Here is a 21,181-nt window from a genome sequence, read left to right as displayed (position 1 = left end):
CGTGGAGGCAGCTCAAGCTGCTAGAGGAGCTGAGAGCCCAGACGTTAGCTGTCACATTGCATCCCCTTTGTTTGATTCGTAGACGGTGCTGGAGAGTGGGCAAAGTCTGATCCGCTGGCATCAACTGCCAGCAGGAGAGCACCCACATTTAGCAGGGGTCCTGAATCCCTGCAGCAAGCACATGGGCATCTCACAGGGAGATGCTGTGGTCATGGTGGGGTGGTGATTTTCCACAGTGTTGTTTCCCATGTAGCCATTCATCCAAGCTCATGGAAGAGCAGCACACACGGGACCTTTCTGTTAAAAGGGCAGGCAACATCTCTCACTGTGACACTGTCCATCGTGCTTACCTCCGCACTCAGTGAAACAGTGAATGGGGCTGATTTGTTGGTTCTGCATTTGCTGGGCCCTCATTTTAGCATTTTAACACTTGGCAGAAGTACAGGCAGTGTGCCAGAAGTTGCCTGTGAGAGCAGCATCACCGTCATAGGGTGCATAGAGAGGGCTGACATCTCCGTCACAGCACCTGGGCTTGCAGATACAATCAGAAGGAAAGCTTCAGCGGGAAATACATGCTTATGGACAAACGGAATGGAGTGCACTGCAGTGCATTTTATAAAGACACTCTCAACCCATACAGAAAGGTGTCTATTACTTAGAATGTTCTACGTCTGTTGCTGCGGTGATAAATAATTTCCACTCACGAGTGAACCCCCTGCAAAATGTTTCAGTCCTTGCTACGCTTTGCTGTTTCCTCACAACTCCCCCAGTGTCTCGATTGCTTAGCAACCGATAGCTTGGCATCCTGGAGCTGGACCACCGGGCAAGGCAGCAGTTTATGGTGGCCACAGTAGCAGAGCAGTGCTCTGGTGGAAGTGAACTAAAAACTGGCTTCTTGGCACTCCAAATGGCAGAGTATCAGTAGCACTGCATATGAAACAGAAACGCAGTTTTTCTTTCCCATTTCAAATACTGTTAAGAGATTGAATCTAAGTTTGCAGACAAGCCTGAGGCAGAAGAGATAAAAATGTTGAGTTTCAGCAATGAAGTGCATTTGCCTAAATTCAGATTCTAGTTTGTGTCTGACTATGGGTATGTTTGAACTCTCGCTGTATCTATTTTTATTCTGCTAGCTGGAGAAGCTCATAAGTGTGATTAGGTCCCCATCACATACTGCAGTTTATGAGCATAAAGGCTTCTACGAAAATGCTGAGGAGAAGAACAGCAGGGAGACAGAAGCACACACTGCGATGGGGTTTTAACAATCCTAGTTAGACAGGAGTGCAGATAAGTGCAAATATTTAAGCAATTATTTTCAAACCATGTTCCACCCCTCATATCCCCTGCCTTTTCTCAGAAACCTGCCATTTTACAGCAGCACTGTCTATAAAGGTAAAAGCATGCCATAAGAAAAAAAAAATCCAGAAAAGAATAGGCGTACAGAGTTTGAGCATTATATGTTAATCAGGTACTTAAGTTCCAGTTTTTCTCCTTTCACTTACAGGGATGCAAGAGCAAGAGGAAACTTCTGCAGAGCCTATGAAGGTTGAACTTGCATGTGAAGCAACAGAAGCTTCGAGTAATGACGGTTCGTTGTTCTAACATTTTCACTGTCATAGTACACAAGTAGCCTTCCTAAGGTCTGTCTGTATGCTTACCCCCCAGAATAAGAATTCTCTTTATTATCTCTTCAACTGAAACTTCTGGGAGCCAGCAGTGTGCCCTTGTGGCCAAGAAGGCCAGTGATATCCTGGGATGTATTGCAAAGAGCGTGGCCAGCGGGGCAAGGGAGGTGATTTGATCCTCTCCCTCTACTCTGCCCCGGTGAGGCCAGATTTAGAACACTGTCTCCCCAGTTCAAAACAGACAGGGATCTCCTAAAAGGAGTGCAGCAGAGGGCCACAAAGACGATGAAAGGCCCAGAGCATCTCCCTCATGAGGAAAGGCTGAGAGACCTGGGGCTGTGCAGCCTGGGGAAAAGATGACTTGAAGGGGGATCTGATTAATGTTCATAAATGTCTAAAGGGAGGTGGGAAGCAAATGGATGAGGCCAGGCTCTTCTCAGTGGTGCATAGCAATAGGACAAGGAGCAGTGGCCTAAAACTTGAGCATGGGAAGTTCCATTCCTTTACGGTAAGGTTGACAGAGAACTGGAGCAGGCTGCCAAGAGAGTTGGTGGAGTCTCCTTCCATGGAGATCCTCAAGGCCCATCTGGATGCCTGCCTGTGTGACCTGTTGTAGGGAACTGCTTTAGCAGGGTGTTGGATTCGATGATCTCTCGAGGTCCCTTCCAACCCCTGCAGTTCTGTGATTTTGTGAATTTCTGCTGTTACCTGTTAGAGACTTATGAAATTAGTTTTGTTTGTTTGTTTGTTTGTTTGTTTTTTACAATTATTCCCGGGTCTTTTTAGGTCTGGATGCACATTCCCAGTGGTCCATCAAGATTCAGTGGAGTGTGTTTCTCATAAAATTGAGTCCACAGCACTTCCTTGAAAGCCCTTTTCATACCTCTGCTTTTCTAATTGGCTCAGTGTATATGTTCAGTTGATACATTCAATCTGCTTGCCTTTTAACTATGCGGTATTTTAGGCCTGCTGTAATTTTGGTCTGGAAATTGATTTGGCCAAGATGTATCTCATCTCACAGAGGAGTCAGAAAATAGTATTTGTAAAAGCTTCTGAGACAGTGCCTGACTCCATCCTGAGGCAAGCATTGGTTCTATAGCTACTCTGAACTTAATGTCAATCAGAGGTCAACATGTAAGCTTGTTCTGGCTCAGAGCTGATTTCCCTTCTGAGGAAAGGAAGTCCTAGTATAACTCAGTCTGGTAGAAAACAGAAATTATTTCCCTAGAACATTTCCTGCTAATAAAACTATCATGATGCTGTGACCTAGCAGCATTTCCAGTTGGGTCTGTGAACATTAGCAACCCAATTGTCCCAGCCTGCAACTTGATGAAATAATTTTTAGTCAGTTGCTTTGGTAAGAAGATGACCTGGCTGTCTGGCTGGCATGGGCTGAGTACTAAGTCCCTGCTCCAGCTCACCATACGTAACCAGTTCTTAAACAAAAAAAATTGCCATCTGCACTCTTCCTGTGTGTAAAGAAATGCTGGATGGGATCAGGGTCCTGGTGCTTAGATTTTAGTATGGCAAACACTTTGTTGTTCTTCTGGATGGTCTCCTGTAGCTTAACGAAACCACATGGGGGACTCTTTTGGATTTTGACTGAAAGGTCCTTTTGACTGCCTCAAAAGGCAGTGTTCCCAGGTTTGGGCTTCCATTCCCCGTTTTGTTTGTCATCGTCAACGAGACCCCTGTCTGTAGTGCAGACCAATTTCTGATTCATCCCTTAATGTCTTCAGTGTTTACATAATATAAATTCAAGGCAAAAATGTTTACATCTCCAAGATAAAACTATTGCATTCCTTTTGGCATTAATTACACAAAGTATCTAATGCCAGTTTCTGTTCTCTGACATTGGATCATATTGCAGCATTTGGACTGGTGACTAATTTTGGTACTGGACCGTAGAGAAGCTTTTGTAAGAACAGGGAAAGGAAGCATGCTTAATGGGTTTGGTTGCTGGTTGGTTTGCCTTTTTTAATACTGGAGATTATGCTATTACTAGAAATTGCACAGAATGAAGCCAGGACAGCCTTCTCTCCTCATCTCCTGAAGAAATCAACCAAAAAATCCGTAGCCATTTTAGATGACATTAATTTTGGATCCCTGGAATGGCCTGGGCTACTTACCAAAAAACAAATTTACTGAAGAAATAACTGTAGGGATTGCTTTCTGAAGTGAGGAACATCCGCATGGCTACTGTGGATGTGTGCTGCAGCGCAGCACAGCTGATTCAGCTGACAGCTTCTGCAACGGTGAGCTTCACCGGTTTCTTTCCTTCCATTCTTTGCTTATCTTGTATGATCTTTTACATAGAGCTCATCTTGAAACTTCCTTTTCTGCAGAATTCCTGTTATGCAAAAGGAAAGGAAAACGGTGTTCAGTAAAGCAGCATACTCTGCCATCCCAGGAAGTCTTTTTTTCTCCACAGCCTAATTTGCTATCGGGATCACAGTACAGGGTTGTTTTTAGGCAGTCCTACATTGCATACTAAAAATAAATACAGAATCCTATATCTAAAAAGAAAAAGGTTGAAAAAAAGACCGGATTCCTCATGTATCTGATGAGTTTATCTCACTGAAAAAAAGCCTCCGAGATTTCTGAGTGTACCAGGTACTAGTTGAGATTTAAAGCAAAACAAAACATAAAAAAGATTCCCTCTGATGGTAATTTTAATGTAAATTGCCTATTTTTCCTCTGGTCCCCTTCCTTCTGCCCCAGGAGAGCACTTCCCAGCTGAAAGCACAAGACTGTCTCACCAGGTTCCCCTCAGCATCTCAGCTCCGGTTTTTAATTTCATGTGCAATGTCACAGTGAAAAGTGCTCCATAAACACAGAGTGTAGAGAGAGTTGAGGTGGTTCTCAACATGTGTCCATCTAGTGGGCAGGGCCTTCATAGTGATTTCAGAATTTACTAGAATTTGAGAACTGGCCATGATGGCCCATCAGGAACTGTCGGGGTGTTTGTGTGTGTGTGTGTGTAAGCACAAATAGGTGTGGATATACAGTAATACTGATTGCTGCTCGTGATCTCCATTGGAAACCAGAGCAAAGATCTCTGGATATTAAATTTCTTGTGCCCAGAACAGATTTTCTGGTTCGTTGTTTAGCGATGACAAAAGCAGTCTTTGGTAACTGGTTTCCCAGGTAGTGTTTCACTGCCCAGAGACAATTTTTTTTTCTACTCTGCCAAAGCTCTAGAGATTACAGAGGTAGATGTTAGTTTGCAGCTGGTATTAGGCGGATCAAGCTCTTCACTCCTTCAATAATGGAGTTACTCATTGGCCTTTCTTATTTCAAGCCTGTGGAAAGCTGCATCTTGACTTGCTGACAGAACAGGAGAAAAGAAAAAGATGCAGCAAGCACAAAAGAAGAGTCAAAAGTGAAACTTCAGTTTGTTTCATAAGCCACTGCAAGGTGATGAGTGTGGCACCAGTGCCCTGACCTCCACGTGACTCACAGAAGCGACACAAAAGCAAGATCTCAGCAGTTAACACCATCACACATTGTTTTTGTAATATCCTAGAGGCGAGTAACTACCAAGAAAACAGGTGCACGTATATCATTGCAGCACAATCAGTTTGATTCAAAATAGGTAATTTTCTTTCCTGAGCAATCTGGAGTTACAGCTGAGTGTGCGATAGCCAAGTGATATGGACGCAAAGGGAGACATTGTTTAGGAAGCAGCTGAAGAAACAGATGACATTTGCAAGTAGCAGTCTGACCGACCTCCTATTTAAATCAATACAATAATACTTTTCTTTCATCTGCCATCCAGATCTACAGCACGTTATCCTCTGGGGAAAAGCGTGTCGTCTCTTTCAGACAACTCTGAACTTAGTTTTCCAGCCTCTGATTTACCTGTCTTCTCTGCTTAGATGCCGTGCCATGACTGCTGGCTCCGTGACCTTTAAGCACGCGGCCGGCTCACAGGGAGAGGAGGGATGCTGTGGAAGCACGGCCACCACTTTGCATGTGTGAACTCTGCGCCCCTTGTTTTTTCTCCCCTTGCAGGGAACTTGCTTGTTTTTGAGGGGAAACTCTTTCGCAGTCTTAATTTGAGAGCTGCTCAGCAGCTCACAGATGGAGAGAGGAGATGCACACAGGTCCTCCCCAGCAGGCCAGAATTTAAGTAGAAAACAGACAGAAGACTCCGTTTCTATTGCACAGAAGTGCCTATTTCTGTCTTAAAAAGCCCCCACACGAAGCTCCAGAACTGGTAAAGCTGCATGTAGATGATGGGCAGCTGCCTTGAACTTCAAGTGCTCTGCTGAGCTGGCAGCTCTAGATGTGTGTAATGTGATTTAGCAGTTTAACACACATAAAAACTTCTAGTGGCAAGAAGCCTGTTTCTGGCTTGCATTGTGATTAGATGTAGCACACTTGGGGCCAACCAAATTGTTCCAGCACCGACTCGTGCCGTGAGTCTCGTTCCCCTGTTCCTGGTGGCAGCCCCTCCATCTGCTCCTCAGTAGGTGCTCCGTGGCTTTTCAGGCTAAGTGTCAAGGATTACGTAGGTGGCCTCGTAACAACATCTGTTGTGGGGGTTCACCCAGTGGTCTGCAGAAGCTTATCCTCCAGTTAGATCTTTCTGTCCCTGTCAGTGTTAATGCAAAGAGCTGAGCTTATTCACCCATACGTGGAAAAAAGCTGATGGTGAAATCCTTGGGCACCTCAGTTCTTCCCACTTCCCCTCTGGCTCCATGTTTCAAGACTCCCTGTGCTTTTGCATTGCCCTTCGAGAGGTGCTGGGTGGTTTGCATCTCACCCGCTCCGATGTGACGTGCTGTCAGCTAGAGCAGGGATGGCTGTTGGTAGCTTTTAAAAAATGCAAGAGGGGGGAAAGAGGCATGGTCGTTTGGGATGCTGACAGAGCTTGACCTCGGGTTTCAAATGAAGCTTTGGTTTTGAAAGAAATCTCTTTGAAATGTGAGCAAAGCCTTCTGGTACTTACAGAAAACCAAGCTGGTGAAACCGGCTGGCATAATGAGGCTGAGAAAGGCTGCTGTCATCAGTGCACAGCAGCCTTCCCTTAATGATTTTTTATTAAGCATCCTGTCTTTGCTATGCAAATGCAGACGAAGAACACAACATCACTAAATGCGATGTGCATCAGAGCTCCATAATCAGGAGCGGATACTTTTCTTGTTATTCATTGCATACATCCAGGAAGCCATTATGGGATCTGTTCTGCATATGGATGATGAATAATTTACAAATAATTCATCACAATCCTAACAGGTGTATTGACACGATATTGACTCAGAGATCGTACTGCCTGGCTGGAAGTAGCTATTGATTTTTGGCCTTTTGTTTCCCTTGTCTTCCCTTAGTTTCCAAATCTCTCATTCAGGTTTGAGGGTTTTCCTGTCGCACGCATCAAATGACTGCAGCTGAGACCGCAAAGTAAGGCAAGGTTAAAAGCAGAAAAATGTATAAATGGCCTCGATCAAATTCATTTCAGAGCAGATACTAACTACTACTCATCCTACAAATGCATGTGCTGAAGGAACCCTTTTGTGTTTAGCCAATCACACGTGCCACTGTTGATTTGTCATGACATCTAAACTATGGTCATATTGAAATGCACTTAAGCCTTCCATGTAAATCATCTCTTTTTTTTTTTTTTTTGGCAGTAATTTTATATGTAAAAATAATATTGTTGGGGTAAATTGATAGTACACTAGTAAACTAGTACATGTGGGAATGTAGTGCTGTTGCCCCTCCAGCAGTTTGCAGTTCAAGGACAGTCAAAGGCAGAGGCAGCATCACTGCAATTAGAGGTGGATCTGCATCCAGCCCCCGGCGCAGCCCAGGTCCTGCTGGCAGTGTTCACATCAAAGGTTTTGCTCTCAGCCAAAGGCTCCATGCAGGAAATCCTTCCTCTTTCGTTCTCACATGGGGAAGCTAAGAGATCTGCAGCCCTCATTAGCATGGCCAACATGAAAAATCTCCGCGTCAGGTGCCAAATAAATGATTGTGTGTCCGTGTCACCCCCTCACTGCAGCACAGCAACACGCCAGCAGTAGCAGGTAGGGGTCAAGACCACTTTGCCTGGTGAAGCTCTAAATCACCCCTTGGAAGTACCTATACATCTGCTGGTTGCCTACAGAGACAGAGGAGGGTTGTTTAGTTCGTCAGCTGGCCATTTTTCGTAGGCGCCAGAATGAAATTCAGTGCATTTGGATGAAAGTGAAAATCTGCATCCAGAGGCTTGGCATTTCTAGCGATGCTGAAGCGTATAGCCCATGCAGAACCACTCATCAGAGATTCTGTGTAGTTGCAGATTAAGACAACTGGCATAAGAGATACATAGATAGAACACAGAATTTTTAGTGTGATAATTGAACTCTGTGCCTTTTGGGCAGAGTGGTTCTTACTCAAGGTGATAAACTTCACATGTATTGTGAGCAGCATTTGAACACTGTCTTGTTTTGTTTTCAGCTGAAATGGATAATCAAGTTGAAAGTATAAAAGATCCAATGGAAACTGTGCCAGAAGCTTAACTAATAGGTAAGATATTTACGGCTATTTTCCTCTGCATTTTCCATTTTGGTTCTATTTGAAAACTCAATTTAAAAATGAGTTAGGACACACCAAAAAAAAAAAAAAAAAAAAAAAAAGGGGGCTAATAGGCTAATAGGGCTTCTATTGCACAAAAGGATAAACATCTCGTGTAGACTTGATTTGTCAGGTAAGGATGGCAGCAGCATTCTGCAGCTGTGATGGCTTTGGACAGTGCGTGGTCTTAGATCATGAGAAGGCTGGACAGCAGTGAGATAAGCAGTGGAAGAGTAACGGAATGAGTGAGATTTGGCATCGCTTTGGAAAATGATAGGCAATTTATACTGGTCAGAACAGGTTTCAGTTCTGTGCGATCCACATGCTGGGAGCAACAGGCTCACATCACGAGGGCTTTCCTTCCCTTGGCTCTGCAGTGCCCCACATCACTTGTGACTGCACTGCTGTAAAGCAAGACAAAGGGAGCAAGCTGCTTTCTGGAGCTGTGCAGCATTTCAGAGCTTTACTGTTTCATGTGCCAGATGACGGTGCTATTGCAAGAGTGCACGATGGTAGCTGTTGCTGTGGAAGTCTTTGTGGATGGTAAGCAGCATCAGCCTTACATAAAAATGAGTAATTTGCTAGGAAGACAACAGTCCAGGCCCACCCCAGCTACAAGAAGGAGTTCTACATCTATCTCAGAACAGAATTTTTAAGCATTAATACACAGCGCTGCCTCGGCATTGTCAATATCACACACAGCAAGGTGTGCTATTTATGTAATAGGATTTCGTGTAGCTCAAGACCAAATATAGAAGCTTTACAACAGTGGCAGCTGTATTGGAGAGATTTAAAATACAAGGTCTTATTACTGAGCACGCCCCTTTGCCCTTGTCAGCATACTGACAATATGCTGCTGTACTGCTGGAGCGAGAAATACAGCTGATGGTGTCCCTGCTAAAAAGTACCAACACACAATGAGAAAGAGCCTTTGCAATTAAAATTCGGCTTCCACAGCTCTTCCTTCCCCCTTCCCGAGCCTCCTGTCATATGTTCTCGTAGAGAAAAAAAGGAAAAGAAACTAATAAAATTTTCAGAGTTAAAAATACAATGAAAGGTTAATACCCTTCACTCGTTTTAAAAATGGATGTGACAATTATCACGGCTTTCACGTGTTCTGTAGGAGGGTCTGCATTTCAGCCACGTTTTCCTATGGAAATTAATATCTCTGAATGTTTTGGGCTGCAGTCATTTTTGCTGTATGAAGGTGAAGTTCACCAGAGTAGCACCACAATTAGCAATTAATTAATAAATGTCCTCAATTCTACTGCAAGGTCTCATTCTCCTGGCACCTCTCTGAAGCAAAAGGGGCCTGAGCCAGCCTGCAGAAAGACTTTCCCAGCATTTTAATGGCAAGTGTGGGATTAGAAGTAGAAATTGAACTCTTTGCAGCTCTCCATTTGGGTCCTCCTGACCTTTCTGCTTTGTTTTAATTGCAAGGAGCAGGTATGTGGGGGAGGACCAGTCAGCGCGTTAAGCGTCCAATGTCTCTGTTCACCACATTTACTATTAAATGTGGTGCTTTTGAAAAATGTTGTGCACCAAAGCACCACCAGTGCCAGGGACCTCTGATAGCTGAAAGGAGGGCTTGCTAGGTGGCTTGTTGCTGTGGGAAAACACAAGACCCTAATTAGTGCTGCCAGTTTGCATTACCGATTTCCAGAGCTGTGCTTCTTCATGAAGCCATGGGTCTGGGACCAGCTGCCTGTAAGGTCAGGGATCATGTCAGAGCTCTGTGAGTGTCTGCATGAGCAAGCATCTCCACAGCACCGTGCATGGGATGAGTGCTGCGCTTCTGATTGCTGATTGGCCCCTGCTGCAAAAAGCTGAGGTGTTTAAAATGTGCCTGAAAGATGAGTTCTGTTTGAGCCCCAGCGATGAGGAGGCAAGAGAGAGGAATGTTCTGAAGGATAGTTTGGGGCAGGAAACGTCACTCTGCAGAAGTTTAGCTCAAAAAGCATGGGCAGGTTCATAGGATGAAACAGGGAGGAAACAATAGACAGGTTATGAATTGGAGGAAGGCCTAGCTGGTTTCTTGTGTCTTATCCCTTACATTATTGCCTTGGATTTTCTAACAAAATAATATGGACAGGTGGAGGAGGTCCCAGTTCCCAGATTATCACCAGGGCCAGTATCTAGTTCAAACTGATGTGCCATGCTGCGAGCAAGAGAATTTATTCCAGTGATTCACAGAATAAATGTGTGCATGAAGCTACAGACTGGTGACCAAGGCACTCTGTTAAGGCAGGAATAGTTTACCATGTCCTCATCAGCAGAAGAGAGAGGTGCTGCACTGATATGAGACACCACTGAGATAACTGTAGAGGTAATATATGTACGTACACCACACGAAGCACACGTTTTGTGTGTGTGATGGATAGGGAAACCTTTGGCTTCTGCATTAGGAAGGTGAGACTTGAAATCTGTGCGTTATTCTTAATTTTTGCCTTTTTTCTTTCTTTCTCTCTTCCCCTCTAGGACGAAAGAAGGATGCAGGAGACAAGAGACCCGACAAAACCCAAAGGGCAGAAGCTGACATCCTATGGCATCATTCTTGGCAGAAGAGAGCACACAGAGGTGCTCGGTGGGTTGGGAGGGAGGGAGCTTTGGGGAAATGACTCTTTGCTTTAATTTCTCTTTGTTCTTCATTGCGTTTTGTTCTGTAAACCTGTTGGAAAGAAACACAGTTTCCCAGTTCTGATGATGGTTTGCAATTATTCCTGCAATTACAACAGTTACTTCTGAATGACAAGTCCCTGTGTTATATCGGGTCTCTTTTCCTCCTCCATCATATTGTTAGCCCGTCTTCAGGTCCACCCCTTTTCTAGCATCTTTATCTTCCTCCCCAGTTCTGATACTGTCTGCAGGCAACTTGTGGGAGCACGTTTATTCCCTGCCCCCCCCGCCCTGTTTTTTTAAACTGTTCCCTAGGATACCAATGGAGATTTGCTTTAAGAACATGAACTGCCACAAAGGATTATAATCTACACGCACCAATAAACAACATCCCTCCTCGTGCTAGGGATTTGAAAGAAGAGACTCTCCAAAATCTCAGATATATTGACAGAGACAGCCCTGCACATCGCCTGCCTCCCAGCTTGTCGATCAGCAGCTCCTGGCAACTTTTCTTAATGCAGAGCAGTCAGCAGCTCCCAACCCAGTTGCTTGAAGAGTCAGTGGCCGGACTCTGAGGGCGCGCCGTAGGCAGAGCCTGCACATTAACACTATCTTCTCACTTACCTGCTGCCTCAGTATTTCCCCTGCCTCTACTTTTTGCAAGCCCAAAGGAGATCTCTGAGGTGCAATAAAGCTAAACGGTGACAAGCCTGCACCATGCCATGCCCCTCCACAGATCTTGGGTGCAAATAACGCATGGCCTCAGTCAGTACCCCAGATCAATCTGCCTCTTTTCCAGAGAGGTCTGTGCATGTCAAAATCCATGTGCCATAAGTACAACCTTCACGTTGGGGCAGGCAACACGTTTCCTGGAATCTGTGAGCAAAGGAGGATAGCAGGCATTCTGCATTTAAAACATCTTTAAGTATGGCTTCTGGCTTTAACAGCTTCACACTGTATCTCATGTGAGCCCTCATTATATTTCCCACTGCATATACATGATTTTTTTAAATTAAAAAAAATCAATTAACAGTTATTTGGATAAGAATGTCTTACCATATGTCAACTGGTCTGCCAGCAAATGCCACACAGAAATGTTTAGAAGAGGAACAAAAGGATTTTACGTACAGTTCTGTGCTACACTGCAAATGAAACTAGTAGAAGATACGCACAACGGAAGAGCACACAACCTGTCCCCGGGCTACAAACCATATTTCAAAATGCCATGGATAATAATTGGATCCTTTTAAATAAAGTAGCTGTGGTGGTCTCTCTTTCCCAATCCTGAATAGGCACTAATCCCAAATCAATTATTTACTACTAAAAAACAAGGCAAGACATTTTCCAAGATGTGGAAGGATGTCCATCCTCCTGTGATCTATGTTTATCCCAGGTATAGGAGCTTTGGCGATAAATTCTCCTCCAGCATAACAGCAAGTAAGCTGTGTCCCTACGGAATATAGCATCAGCTATGGCACTTGATGGCTGCTGTCTGCTGCAGGTTGATTTGGAAGAGTGTCAAGACAAACAAGGATTAGAAAAGAAAACAACAAAGGCTCCAGATTTCCCCATGAGAGCACGCACAGCTCCTAGGAACACTGCCTCCTTTCACCTTGTGTATGGCTCCAGCACATTTGCTTTTTGTGGTATCTTTGGTGGATGAATATTTCTGCGTGCCAGCTCCTGTGGCATTTTGCACCATATGGATGTCATGCCAGAGAAGATCTCAAGGAGATTCTTCATCATACAGTTCTTCTGGAGATTAGTGGATACTTGGAGTTGGGTCAGCTTTAGAAGCAACATCATAAGCCTTTTAATCTGTCTTATACTCTTGCTAGTTTTCCTAGAGAGAGAAATACCCTCTAGCTCTACATTTTGGACTATATTCACTTTGAAGCCACTCTTCTGTTTCTCTTTCTCATCCCTGTTAGCTTGCCAGATGCAAAAAAATGCATCTTCTAGGACATGGATATTTTCCTAATGTTCCTTCACTTTTCCAGCAGATTCCAGTTTTGTAGATAATGGCTTTGCAAACAGTGCATCTCTGCAATGCACATCCCTTTCTATGTGTCTTCTGTACTTGCTGATTTTGATTTAAACAGCCTGTCATAAAAGAAGGTGGAAGAGTGGGAGGAAGAGGAAAGAATGCATCAGGTATCTCTCGCCGCAGTTCCTCCGTTAATGCTGTCTCTGTGAAAAGACAAAGATCAAAGGGATCCATTTCTCTGGGAATGTGAGGGAACTGCCTCCATATGTCATGGATTAGATAGGGAAAGTTCATCTTTGAATTGATCAAAAACATGGAAGACAACCGAGATTGCCAGGTCCTCAGCTGGGGTAAACTAGCCTCAACAGAGCTGTCACATATCCCTCAAGCATTTGCTAGCCTTGTTTTTAGCAAGGAGGCTGGCCATAGAAGCACAACTGTTTGGAGACAAAGGCTCATCTAAGTCCTTGCAAAGACCAACTGAAATAAAGAACAATAAGTAACTGCAAAAATGCCTCATGTTAGACATGATATTTATAACCTTTGACAGTAATTTCATTGCACTCTTCATTCAGCCTTGGTCTCTGAATGGCAGCAAGCCTCTGAAGCTGGGAAAGGTTCTCCTGAAGACGCAGCAGCAAGTGTGACGTTTAGAAGTGTAGGAAGTGTTGAATAAATAAATGTATGAGTTGATTAAATCCTTGCAGGGCGATCTTCAGATAGGTCTCTCTCTTTCTTCCAGTGGATTTTCATTTTGTTATGGCTTCTTTCATTTTTCACTCACATAGAGTGGGCAGAGTTGGGTGGTGTGAGTTCCTCAGTTGGGTTTGCTGGTTGCAGCTGGGCCCACGCTCCTCCACACAGTCTCTGCCGATGTGACAGGAAGTATAGAAATGTGGGAGCTGGTACCTGGCATAGAGGGGAAGCCCCTGCCTGTTGGTGTCTGCATGCAAGGTATCAGACTCTGCTTTAACGTTGCAGCTCCTATTTCTGAAAGTGTGGTCCCTGCTGTGAGGCTCGCTGATCCTCCAGCCAGTGACTGCTCCAATGATGGGCAGGTTTCCTTCCACGCCGACCTCCAAAGAAGATGTCTGAGACATCATCTGTAATGCTGGGTCACACATTCACTGCAGCTAATTGCAAATCTTTCTATAAAGCACTGAAAAAGCCTCATTGTGAATTAACACTGTTCTGCTTTATGCACTTGATCAAAAGGAAAAAAAAAAGACATTTCTCTATATGCAGTGCATGCCTGCTTTGCTTTCAAACCGACAAACTTAGCAGAGTATGTCGGATCTATTTTCTCGGGGAAGAGGGGTTTTTATCATACAATTCATCTGGGATTTGCCTTACCCTGACATTTGTGATATAAAGGAAGAAGTTTTAAAAAAAAAGAAAAAGTAATTTTCTTGATCAAAAATATGTTTTTACTTAAATGCAAAGAAATGTAGACTGTTGCTTGCAAAATGTCTTCTAATAGATGGTATAACAGCTATATAGACTAATCCATGCCTCTTTTGTTACTCTGTTGTTTATGTGCAGAATTCGCTTCCCAGTCTGTTGTTTTTCCTTTTTGTCCATGCCATACAACAGAAAACTTAAGGAATCGATGCCTTCACACATTTGTTTGTTAAAGCAAAACCTTAATAAAACTTGTTCTGAAGACAAGCCCACATCGCTCGTGTGTTTTTTTCCTCCTGACTTTGCCAATCATATGGCAAGAGCCTTCGTTGTTACAAAGGCACCCTTCAGGCTGGATAGCAACTGTGTTGTAGACTGAATATAGTGTTGCCATTATAGTTGAGTCTTGTCCTTGTCAACTGAATGTTGTGTTGGCATGATAGCTGTAGTTTGGAAGAAATGGAGCCATCAGAGAGACTTTTGGAAGGCAACAAAGTGAGGTAAGGACGGGGACTTCTCAGCCTGAAGGGGAAGTGATTGTTTGATTGACCCTTCATTTTTTGTCTTAGTAGCAGCGAGTTAACCTCAGAGGGAAAATACCAGCAATATCTGTAAAACAGTACCTTACTGAATGTCGTTGATGAACATTGCTCTTCTTTTATTGCTTTAGTTTACTTTTTTTTTATCTGAGGAAAGTTGCAGTCTAGAAGGACATGCCTGGTTTCCTAGATCTGCTGCAAAGAACTTTTTCTTTTTTTCCTCTGTAGCAGGCCTACATTTTTGAAAGGAAATAATAAGGAAAAATTCATGTCTCACATGAGAAGCAAGTAAATTGCATCCCACTCTTTAGCACAGGGCTGAGAGGAAAAACCTCCTTATTTTTGGAGGCCAAAGAAGGCTACTCAGAGCTTCACAGCAGTACAGCGGTACAAACGTACAGCAGTGTTTGTCTGGGAAAGGAGAATTAGGCAAGGAGCAGGTAAGCCTGCTAGGAAAATACAATGAACAGTAAAATGTACTTTTTATTTTATTCCTGTATTCTGTGGCCCAATTGACATCCTTTTCCAAGTCATGTTTGGAAAAGGAGCAGATTTCTGACTGGGGAAATAAGTTTTTCTTAGCTGATGCACATGAGGGTCAACCTTGGCGAGCTTCTCTCAGAGCAGCTAGGATGTCTGTTGTGATTTCCATGAGAAGGCTGGCTTAGCCACACAAATGCTGTGTACCTGAGAGGAGCAGCTTGTGCTTGTAGTTGGCTTGGCTTGTTCTTCCCCCCTGATGTAGCAGAACTCCTCTTCCACAGACATACAGGATGAGGCCTTTGAAGCCTTTGTCCAAAAGTGAAAATTGTGATACAGGGCTTTCATTAGGCTGGAGTTTGTAATATTTGGTTTTTGTTGGTGATGGTGGGTTTTTTTCCCCTTAAATGAAAGTGTTGAGAGATGTTTAACTACCCTCATTCCATTAGAATCCTCAGTAACTCCTTCAAGTATGTGGCAAATGACTATTAATTCCTTTGAAATTCACTGATAAAATATTTCTTATAATGAAGTTCTTTAGTGAAGGGGGGAGTCCTGATTCAAACACAGCAGTGGATTAGGCCAGTGCTCAGGCTCCTGCTGTACTCAGGATGGAGATGCAGTTGGTAGAAGATCCCTTGTTTGGCATCTGGAGGAGAATTTGGATTGGGGGCTTATGCACGTCCCAATCAAGTGAGACTGCTTCCTTGATGAGAGAGCCTAACTGTGTATGCTCTGGTGGAACTGTCAAGCAGGGTAAGCTTTTTTGTTTGCTCTGTGTATATTCACATACCTGTTACTCCTGGTCCAAAGATGCACATTGCCCCTAGCCAGCTTAAACCCAGCCCGTCCAATCCTGAAAGGACATCTGCAGCACCCATGCTTGTATTTATGCTCTGGGGAGGAAGGGGAGGCTTTTCAATAAACTCAACAGTTAATTATTTGTGAACAAAAAAGAAGTTTTGTCGAAGTATTTTGTAAGTTCTCATCTGTCAAGTTAGTACTATTAGCATTTAGCCAAACAGAGCATTACAAATGAAAGTAAAAAGAACTGTAATGTAATCATAAAAACATACAGCACTACATATTTGCTATCTGCACCACCACCACTTCACAGTTTATCTTTTAATTCCTGGAATGATGCTCTACTTGTATTAATGAACTATTTATTATTTCAAAGCTTTAACATTTTGGAGAGTCTGATCTGTGGCAGAATAGCTGTAGCAGCTGTTGAAAGCCTTACTGCTGCTCTGTCAGGCTCAGTCTTCTCACTTACACAGTGCTGCCACAAGCTGCATGCTATACCCCATTTCTTTGAGCTGAGAAGATGTTACCAGCAAAATCTTGACTCTTATGTAACCAAGTATTTCAGAACAATCAGAAAATCCCTGCTGCTGCTGTGCCCTTTATGTCATAGCCCTATCTGTGTTATTTTTGCAGGAGGAAGAACCCCAGATTCCACTAGGTCCCTCCTGCACCAGCAGCAGCCCTGGCAGGAGACCCAACACCATCAGGTGCAGATCTGTTCTCTTTTGGGTTTCACTGCACAGCTTGGAAGGGATGCAAAGAAACACCCTACAGCAGGCAAATTGTTAGCAGCTGAAACCATCAAACTTTAGCACTGGGCCAGCATCTTGCTCAAGCCATAGCAAGACTGCCCAGGATGAGTTTGTGCCCAAGATTATCTACTTGCAAATATAACTGCAGCAACACACTCTAACAATTCAATATAAGACTGATGTGTCTCTTCATGCTGGCCAGTCTGCTTCCTGAGCACACCAATCCTTTGGTTGTTCTGATGCTCCTGCAACACTCGTGCAGAAGACTGCTCTGGTTGTTTCAGGTCCCACAGAGTAACTCAAATTTGACAGCAAATCCTTGCCATACATCTGTGAGGAAGCAAGGCACAGCTGCTGCTCTTCAGCAGCCTCCTCAAAAAACACTAACATCAGCAGACACAGCTGGTTTGTGCAGCTGAAATTGGAACTCCCCCCCCAGGCACTAGAGGCTCCAGTGTTCTCACATTCTCTGGGTAGTGTGTGCACCTATACAAAATCACCTTTGCAACAAGTTATTCTTCTACTTGGCCCTGAAGCCTTGGCTTTATTCCTTCTCATAGCCCAGAGGAAGCCAGCCCCAGAGCTCCCAGTGCTGGAGCTCTGCACATCACCTGCAGCCATGCAAGAGAAATAGTTGAGGTGTTAAATCCCTCCAGCCAGACTCTTCTGCAGCAATGCAAGCCGTCTGCTCATCACCAAGAACTGCTCCTTCCCGCAGCCCCATCCCTCACCAAGACCTTAATCTGTCCCCACATTCCCTCCAGCCCCTTTACCTGGTGAAAGGAGAACTGCAGGATGACCTCTAATCACCAGCAGATAGTGTTTACACCAAGGTCCTACATTACAATGCTGGAATAAAAACAAAAAACAAAAACAACAAAACGAGTTCAGTTGCTGCATCTAGATGATGGGATAGAGCTGCCTAAGTATGTTCTATCATGTTGACAACGTGTGGCATTTGGTTTAATTTTTTAGTGTTTTGATTGAGTTGTAGGGTTATTTTTGTTACTGGAGAGAGCTGCTAGTCACACCATGTACCCAAGGGCAGTAAGACCCAAAATTCAGCACAGGAGCCCATCAGTAGGCCAGAGGATTTGGGTAGAAGGGAGATACAGTCATGACTGGGAAAAGGAGGAGATGGTGGAACACGGGGCAGGTTTTACTGCAGCATCACACCTTCTGTCTTTCTGTCCTAGCTGCCTGAAGACTTTTCACTCCCAATTAATCTCCAGCACCCTGATGCAAGACAAGAATCAGCCCTACATTTTTATTTATCTGATTCTTTTTTGGAAGGCAGGGCATTTCAGGGGCACCATGTATACAGTAAATATGAGGGGAATGAGGAGCACCTCCTTGTCCTGAAAAGTCGTAAAGCAGACAGTCACAGTCATTAAAAAAAACCATCCAGAGACACCCTTTAACAGCCAGGTTAGGCATGAGCAGGAGGTACCCATGACAGCTATGAAATGCAACATATTCATGCAAGACCTCGGAAAGCAAAGACCTGCAGGGATTTGCAGCCCCATAGCCAAAACAACGAGGGCTTTCCATGGGACAGGATTACTGGACACTGCTGCTGGAGACAAGGATCAAGAGCAGCGGAAGCAAGGGAAAGTGAATTCAGTCTCAGTTTAAGTGGTGAGGCAGCATAATGAGGAAGGGAGCTATGAATGGCAGCCCCAGGGCTGTTTGGGGTGACTCCAATGCATGCACTGAAGGAGAGGGCCACTCACCAAGGGATGGGGCTGAGCTGCCTCCCAACCACAAGGGCATGAGTGCAGCACAAAGCACTGGAGCAGGATCATAGCACAACCACACTCACTACAGACCAACTTTTAGCTGGTTTTCAAAGTGAAGCCTCTACTCACAGCTATGGGGGTCAAGCAGCTGAACAGTACATGGCCTCAGAACTGGCCACCCTGGGCACCCCAAGCCACCAGCCCTAGGGGAATGCAGGCTTATCAGGCCAGGAGGTCCACCAGCCCCAGCTCATCTGGGAAAGTGTGAGTCCCACAACTGCAATACCTTTTCTCAGATCATACCTCACATGTGGCAAGCATTTTACAAGACAACAAAAAAAAAAAAAAAAAGAAAAAAGAAAGAAAAAAAAAAAGATGAAAGAACAGAAATAAACCCATTGGCTGAGAAGTACAACATGGGTGTGAACCTTGGGAGCCAGCACAGATCAACAGTGTTGTGGCAGAAGAGAGCTGCTGTCCATCAGGAGGGTGGCCTAAATATACAAAATAAGTGACAGGAACGGATGGAAAAAATAAAGGTTGATGTAAACAAACAGCAAAAGAGTCTGAAATAGACAAACTGGAGAAGGGTTTGTTTCAGGGCCATGTTTTCCTGCGGAACACAATATATTACATCCCCCCCCCCAAGTGACAAAGCTGTAACCTGGTCTCTGTAGAGGTTACCTGCTCCATAGCAGTCTATGAGCTGGGCTCCTACAGCCAGGTAGCTTTAATTAAATTATCAGGTTTAGGACCTGCTTATTGGATGTTTCAAGTATCGCAACAGTTTCTGGCTGCTTTCTTTGCTGCTATTGTTGATACAGCATCAACACCACAGTTGTGTACTGACTTCATCATATTCTAAGAGCTGGAGGTCGCACCCTGAAAACGGTTCTCTCCAGTAAACTGGATGCAGTCAACGTTTGATGAGTGCTTTTGTGAGAATGCAGAATGAGAGCTGCTAACAAGCAGGAGACAGGACAGGGCAGGAGAACAGACAGCCTGTAACTGTGCTGGGATCGCTTCAGACCTCCAGGATGAGGCTGCACACCACTGCACTCCCAGAGCTGACTGCAGAGGATATCACATCCACACCCATTTTCTCTCAGGGCACTTACAAGCTCCCCTCTGCCATGCCAGCCAGCATGGATGAAGACAACCAGGTTTATCCCATAGCTGCTCCTCAGATCCTCCCCCAGACCCTACTTTGCAGCTGGCCAAGGAGTTCTGCCTCCAATCCCCAATGGGCAAAGAGCTGTGCAACACAGGTGTACTCAATTACTACACTCTCACGTCAGCTCTGGTTGTCCCATCTTTGGGAGAGGAGATGGATTCAGAATGTGTTCCCAGAGAAGTCAAGTCGAAGGATAGGATTTCGGAACCCTTGTTTTACAACAAGTCCAACACCACCTCCACATACACAAAGATGCAGAGATTCTCAGTGCACACAGATGCGTTCTATTCTTAATCAAAGCCAAGATATTCTTAACGCCCACAACCTACAAGCGCTTAAAAAGCAGATGCTTGACACTCACCTGTGCTAGCAGGCAGGGCCTGACCACAGATCCCATTTGAATGGCAACTTTGCACCCAAGCAAGTGCTAAGAGCAAGTCCCCAGCAGCTGCAGAGGGCTGAGGGCAGGAAAGGAACGAGGTGGCTGTGTGCCATGTCTCACCAATCCATAATGGTGGCTTTTGGGAATGGTTGATTCATTCTTTAGTGAGTAAAAATATAACAAAGAGTAATAATAATAAATAAAAACCCTCTGTTCCTTGGCTAGCACATCATTAGAAATGTATCTATCTGAAATAATTAAAATTAAAAAAAAAAAAAAAAATTGGCATGTTTCTTCTCCATAAAATTGCCTCTGAGGCCTTGCAAAGCCAAGTGCATTTGCAGAGTGGGAAGGGGAAAGAAGAGATTAAAATAATTACAGCTTTCCTTGAGTGGGTCTGCTTAAGAGGAGATTAAAAAAAGGCACGTCGAAAAATCCCCTTGACTCCAACCTCTGCTGGCGCCCATCTGCCATGTACTTAAGCCACCTCGGCTGCGCTCCCAGCCCGGCCCTTGGAGGCTCTGTGCATCAGGATGTGTGATGCTTCCCCTAGAAAATGAGCCTGGAGATGCTCTTGACAAAAATGCCTGCAGGATGCAACACATCATCCCCATAGCATCAACCCAGCTTTGTTTGGTTCCCCCCCCCCCCGGCTCACACTGAGGGGAGCATGGCCACTGGCCAAGCCCATGGCCATGGCACGCACGTGTCATACATACCTCTGTGCTGGCTCTCAGAAGTACCACTGGATCTGGTGCTCTATTTACTGCCAAGCTCTTGACCAGCTTTGTAGTCCTTTATCCATATTCACCCCACTCCTCTCACAGGAGCACTGTGAATGAAGATGCTGGAGAAGAACCACATCTTGCACAAGTTCAGCATCTGCAATAACCTGCAGTGGCACAGATCCACTGGTGTCGGAGCCACATGGCTTTGCAGGACATCCCCAATGCACCAAACCTGCCTGCTTTGTTCCCAGTTTTCCCTAATTCCTGACAGACACAGAGGATGTGCTTTGTCTGTGATACTTTGGGGTGAGCTGGGTGGCACTGTGACATAAAACTTTTTTGAGAAGGGAAGGGAAGGGAAGGGAAGGGAAGGGAAGGGAAGGGAAGGGA

The 21,181-nt window shown here is 44.6% G+C and overlaps 1 protein-coding gene and 1 long non-coding RNA gene across 10 annotated transcripts in view; one reads left to right on the top strand and one right to left on the bottom strand.

Moving 5' to 3' along the window:
- Window positions 1-14,457, top strand: part of MACROD2 (mono-ADP ribosylhydrolase 2) — an 839,235-nt gene extending 824,778 nt beyond the window's left edge. For 2 of the 3 annotated variants that reach the window (XM_042810749.1, XM_042810741.1), the window contains exons 17-19: window positions 1,505-1,588; window positions 8,070-8,138; window positions 10,665-14,457. In XM_042810749.1, coding sequence (XP_042666683.1) covers window positions 1,505-1,588; window positions 8,070-8,131 — 146 coding nt within the window. In that variant the 3' untranslated portion in view covers window positions 8,132-8,138; window positions 10,665-14,457. The remainder of the gene's footprint in view (window positions 1-1,504; window positions 1,589-8,069; window positions 8,139-10,664) is intronic. The other variant, XM_042810757.1, reaches the window with a different exon arrangement.
- The window catches only part of LOC122156201, a 60,160-nt gene that overhangs the window by 37,299 nt on the left and 1,680 nt on the right, over window positions 1-21,181 (bottom strand). For 4 of the 7 annotated variants that reach the window (XR_006167406.1, XR_006167405.1, XR_006167407.1 and 1 more), the window contains 4 exons: window positions 20,783-20,955; window positions 17,542-17,617; window positions 16,003-16,105; window positions 3,755-3,975 (listed from right to left, as the gene is read on the bottom strand). This is a non-coding gene — a long non-coding RNA (uncharacterized LOC122156201). Of the gene's footprint in view, window positions 1-3,754; window positions 3,976-16,002; window positions 16,106-17,541; window positions 17,618-20,042; window positions 20,223-20,782; window positions 20,956-21,181 lie in introns of all 7 variants that reach the window. The other 3 variants (XR_006167409.1, XR_006167410.1, XR_006167412.1) reach the window with 3 other exon arrangements.

The sequence above is a fragment of the Centrocercus urophasianus genome, unplaced genomic scaffold, assembly GCF_019232065.1.
Source record: "Centrocercus urophasianus isolate 14NV4802_14NV808 unplaced genomic scaffold, USGS_Curo_1.0 seq_10, whole genome shotgun sequence".
NCBI lineage: Eukaryota > Metazoa > Chordata > Aves > Galliformes > Phasianidae > Centrocercus > Centrocercus urophasianus.
The sequence above is the reverse complement of the archived record's forward strand: the minus strand, read 5'-3'. Positions and strand labels throughout refer to the sequence as shown.